The 5,231-nt window shown below is 36.5% G+C and overlaps 1 protein-coding gene across 1 annotated transcript in view; it reads left to right on the top strand.

The window, feature by feature from the left end:
• The first annotated feature begins 421 nt into the window (after positions 1-421).
• The window catches only part of LOC117122181 (DNA polymerase alpha subunit B-like), a 15,305-nt gene continuing 10,495 nt past the window's right edge, over positions 422-5,231 (top strand). Inside the window, exons 1-6 of the mRNA XM_033267694.1 lie at positions 422-591; positions 1,196-1,317; positions 1,877-1,959; positions 2,877-2,928; positions 3,602-3,711; positions 4,336-4,529. Coding sequence (XP_033123585.1) covers positions 504-591; positions 1,196-1,317; positions 1,877-1,959; positions 2,877-2,928; positions 3,602-3,711; positions 4,336-4,529 — 649 coding nt within the window. The 5' untranslated portion in view covers positions 422-503. The remainder of the gene's footprint in view (positions 592-1,195; positions 1,318-1,876; positions 1,960-2,876; positions 2,929-3,601; positions 3,712-4,335; positions 4,530-5,231) is intronic.

Genomic DNA, 5,231 nt, shown 5'->3' on the forward strand with positions numbered 1-5,231 from the left:
CGACACGATGGCCTGCATTTCGATACTTGGAGTATGAATTATACTATATTACATTAGTATAGAATACTAACATTTTATTTCGTTATTAAAGTAAAATGGAATTCAAACTTGAAAACTATAACCCCCTTCAATTAAAGACCACTTAACAAATCCCAAATCTAAAATCAACAAAGTCTTTATTATTCTAATTACAGACTAAAGCTGCTAAAGACCATGGAACCACCGGTTTCAAAAGTGATCTTTAATTGGAGGGAGACCTGTAATAATAATAATTTGCTTAATTTAACAAATTTTCGATCTGTAGTGCGACATACATTTTGATAATTTAATGAGCAATTTATAGTTTATTTTTAAGTTTAACATCCGCTGTAAGGCGTTAAACCATAGCACACATAATACCCCCTCTATTAACAGTACAGTGTTTCGGTTCGGGTCAAAGGTTATTGAAATTTTGCGCGAAACTCAAAGAAAGGAGGTTTTGTCGTAGTAGTAGGCCAAAAAAGATGTCGTATAATGTTTCAAAGGACGACTTAATTGAAGAGTTTGATATATTTGGCGTTTCTTTAAGTGATGAAGATATTATTGATAAACGTAAGTTGATTTTAAATACATTATTATTATTATTACAGCGTACCATCATCATGTTTTGATTGAGCCCGTCCGGCGTATGGTGCCGAGTCGAGTGAGTGAGTGAGTGAGTGAATGAGTGAGTGATGAGCAGACATAGGCCCCCTAGGCCTAGGCCATGGGGCTACAAAAAATAGGCCTACTACCTAGTAGTAGTAGTAGGTGCAATTAAGAAACTTTACACTATAGTATAATGGATCGTGGCTAGCAACCCAGAATGCATTGCGCAACAACAAAGTTCTCTCAGCCCCAACACTGAACATGATTTGTGCTGATGCTGATCTGATCATGATGTGAACAAATTTTAAGAATTGGCACTTGGCTCTACTAACTACTAGATGCCCGGATATGGCAGAGGGGCTAGCTAGTCAGTAATGTATATTTTCAAAGCAGAGTTCAGCTGTCATTCAGCTATCGTTCCTGGCACCAACACTTATTATAGTTTCCGATCTATGACTCCTAATAAGTAATATATCCTACCTTTAGTTTCTTGGGTTATTTATGTACATTTTTTGGTTTTCTCCCCATTTTTTTCCCCTTCAATTATGTTTTTCATCTTTGTTAATAGTTCAACACCTATGCATGTTGTACAGACGCAAGGCGGATGCGATCGTAGAGGAATGGGTAGCATTTTCATCCACATCTCATATCACTCTCACTCTTGAAAATCTTGACCAGCTTGAAGAACAGGTTGGTACCTGATAATATATTACTGTATTAGAAAGCATGTGATGCAGTGGTAAAACTGTGGCCTTGCATTTAAAAGTTCAGGTATAAAGCTCAGAAGCTGGTCATTTGTTGTGTCCTTTTTAAGCAAGGCAGTTTATTCACAATTGTGTCTTCACCGAGAAATAGGGGGTACCTGGTATACGGTATCTATTGAGGAATAAGAAATAATTTTTTGTTTAATTGTCCTGAACACTTCTTTAAAGATCTACAGTATGTGTTTTTCTAATTATTGTAACATATAGTATACCTATAAATACAAAACTTATTATTAAAAAGTAAATATAGTTCATACTCCCTAAGAAAGAAATATCCAATAATTCTTTGATTAGAGTATATTATACTTTCTTAATATCTGAAATTAAATAATGGACCCTCTGATACTTCTAATGTTCTTTTCATACTTGAAAAGTTTCTCTGTTGATGATTAATAAAGTTTTCTTAATAATGAGAAATATATTTTGTGTTGCATCTTAAACAAATAATGACAATCAAAATTGTTTACGTGATTTCTTACAAACAGCTTGCTAGCAAGATGAAAGTTTCTAAAGAGGAATTTAAAGATACCAAACCTATGATTTACACTGCAGAGACTATTGACGAAATGTATCCTTTGCTGACACGTACAGTATGCTTTCACATTAACAAACTTTGGAGTTGTCCTTCTAATAATGCACAGTATTCAGTGATTAAACTTAAATAGTAGATGTTTTAATTTTCTTTCTCAATTAACTCTTAATCTTTGTTTTAAATTTATTAATATTATGTGTCTGTAAAGTGTCATGAAAACAAGCAAAACAAAAAATTGGATAGGTTATATCTAAACAGTCACCATGTCGTTAGAGGTTGAAGTTCTTGTACTTCCCCCCCATGCTTGTGCCTCCCACACCTAATGCCTTCACCAATATCTAACCATCTTCTGTGCCTAGAGTTAAACTGTTTGTCTTGAAAAAAAAAATGTTGCGCCTCCGATCATGAAAATTTTTTTGATAGAGTGCCTCCAGCACAAAATTTTATAATCCGATAAATCAAACAAAGCCCCCAAGAAAATGAATTCCACCTGGCAAAGTGAAAAGCCTCCAATCTGTTGTCATGCCTGGAAATGGCATTATTACACACATGGAACATATGGAAGCAGTGGCCAACACAATACCAACTCTACCTGACCAATTGCAGCCATACATTCAGGCCTGGTCATCACACCCACCAGGCAACAACCTCCATTGGAAGGCCTGGGTACAACTAAACAGGCTACACTCTGGCACTGGACAGTTTGCTGCCAGCATGAAAAAGTAGGACATCACAAACAGTGATGTTTGTTCTTGTGGACATGTACAAACCCATGAACATGTGGTGAATGAGTGTGCTATGACAGGACCCCCCTGCCCACTATCTGAAGATGACAACCCTGAGTTGGTGGCATAACTTACCAACTGCCAAGTTTAAACAACAGGCCTATATTTAAACATACAAGATAATAGTAATAAATGTTTTATAGTTAAATATCTTAACCTTATTTCTAGTATGGATACCAATGCTGCTGATGACCTCTTCGATGCTTACGTAACACCTACGGTAGGTTTTTTGAAAATTTTTTTTAATAGCGTTACTGAAATGTTTCGAAATCATTATCCGACAATTTACAGTAGGGACTACGAAGGCTTATTTTGTCGATTTGAAAAAGACATTGAATATTTGTCTCTAGTCAGTGAAAACTATAATTGATTTCAGAGTCACAATGTTTAAAATCTTGTGATTACTGTATGAATTGACTGGGACTACAGTAGATGCCAACATCATTTAATTGAGTACTTGATGTCTTGAAATTGCTCAGGAATAGTGCAGTGGTGTTGGGTTTTTATCTGCATTGTTTTATTTTATCTCTACAATCTAGAAATACAAACAAGCGAAAAGCGTGCTAATATTGTTTTATCAGTGTTGTAATTTATGTAATGAAAATGACATTAAATTTGTTTTATCTTTCATGAAATCTGGTTTTTCTTTTCAATGGGGCAAAACTCTAACGACAAGGGCCCTGTCCCCGGCTGCACACCCAATGGCCTCACCCCAGCTAGCCTGCCATTACAATGCTACAATATTTGTTTGTTTTTTTTTCTGTGCATTGGAGCTTGTACAGTAGACAGCCTGTGCTGTATAAATAATAATGATGAATAAAATAAATTACCCAAAGTTTCACACTTGAAATATAAAAATAGAAATCTTAATTTTACTCTGACATTTGTTACAGGAATCAAAAAAGCGTGTTCAAAGAACACCTGAGGCTGCAGTCAACAAACGATTTTCATCTGTAAACAGAACACCCGTAATTATGTCACCTTCAATTATGTCACCTAGCAGGTATTGTAATCACGTTTATCAAAGTTGACATTGGGTTTCAAACCAGACAGGTCACCTAGGGCCTCTGATCGCAGTCGGTTTACTCTGTGTGTGGGGTAGGATGTAAGCTGGAGAGATTCTATAGATTGAGAGGGTAAAAGTTAGCTATTATTGTAGATCATAATTTTAGAAACTGCAATTACAGTAACTTTCGTTTGATTGGCAAATTAATTTTTTTTTTGCAGTTGTCCGATAAGAAAGTACTCTATTTTAGTTCATTAAATTTAAATTTGATTTGCTCTATACATTTTCTATCATTCCTTCACAATTGTTATGAGATGCCCATAATGTAGAATTTATGTAGAGTTTCTATCCCAGACTTTTGAATAATGAGGAGAAGGGGTGGGCTTGTAGGTGGGTGGAGCATTTTCCATGAGAATAAAAGCTTAAGTTTGTGGACATCTAATACCCGCCCTTTGACAATCTTAAAAGAAATAGATTCACTTAACAAGTTATTAAAAACGTCTCGCCTAAGATTAGCAGGAAAGCAATTTGCTGGCAAGGAATTCCAAACAGAATTAGAGTGATTATATTTATTTTATATTTTTCATTTCTGATGTTACTTGTATTTAATCATGTTAACAGTTCTACGCCTTCGCAGAAGTACAGTGCACGTCAGAATAATGGACAAGTATTGATCTGGCATGGCAGCGTGCGTAATTCCAATTGGAAAGGCTCAGACCCGACAACGATTTCAGTCAGCCATTACGGAGACTCTTACAACCACCTGAACTCGGACTTCAAGTACATGTATCAAAAGTTCACAGACAAAGCACATGGTATACAAAATTATTGTTACTGCTGTAAACATTACTATACTGCCCACTTATTTTTAACACAAGCCAGTTGCCATCAACGGGCTTCTAGTTTACAGTCCTTACACAGGGTCTAGGATCATGGTAAAAGTGTCTTCGTTGCGGCCCTGGTTAACGCCAATTCTACCACCACCACCACTCAGTGGGTATGTACGATAAGAAGATGACACAGGGTCCCAATTTGGCAGAAGTGACATCTGGGAGATCTGGCTAAATGAAAGATTAAATTATCCTTTTCTGTGTCTAATTCCAAATATTTGAATTGGAAATTTTGGCTGGGCCCTTGGGGACCCGCATCAGCCACAGTACAGCTGCGGGTCGTCAGTTAACGACATACAGTATAACAGATATGTTGCCCCTTATCCTGCCCCATGCAAGGGTTATTCGAGGATTAGAGCGATCCTACTCCAATTAAAACCCGACGCTGGCCGGGTTTGAACCAGGTCAGCAGCACAAGTAGCAGGAAAATGTCCTCTAAGCCAGATGCTCTGCAATTTATAATAATTTAGTCAAAAACATGCAAATATTATGAATTTGCTGAAGATGTGTTTTGTCTTTGTGATTCTGGATTTCAGGAATGCGGAGACTTTCAATTTTTGAGACTTGGGGCCCCTACTTTATCCTAGAAGATTGATTTTACAAACTCAACTTTGAGCAATGTATCAT

Source organism: Anneissia japonica, unplaced genomic scaffold (genome assembly GCF_011630105.1).
Source record: "Anneissia japonica isolate Jap-2015-1 unplaced genomic scaffold, ASM1163010v1 scaffold1208_len1460985_cov181, whole genome shotgun sequence".
NCBI lineage: Eukaryota > Metazoa > Echinodermata > Crinoidea > Comatulida > Comatulidae > Anneissia > Anneissia japonica.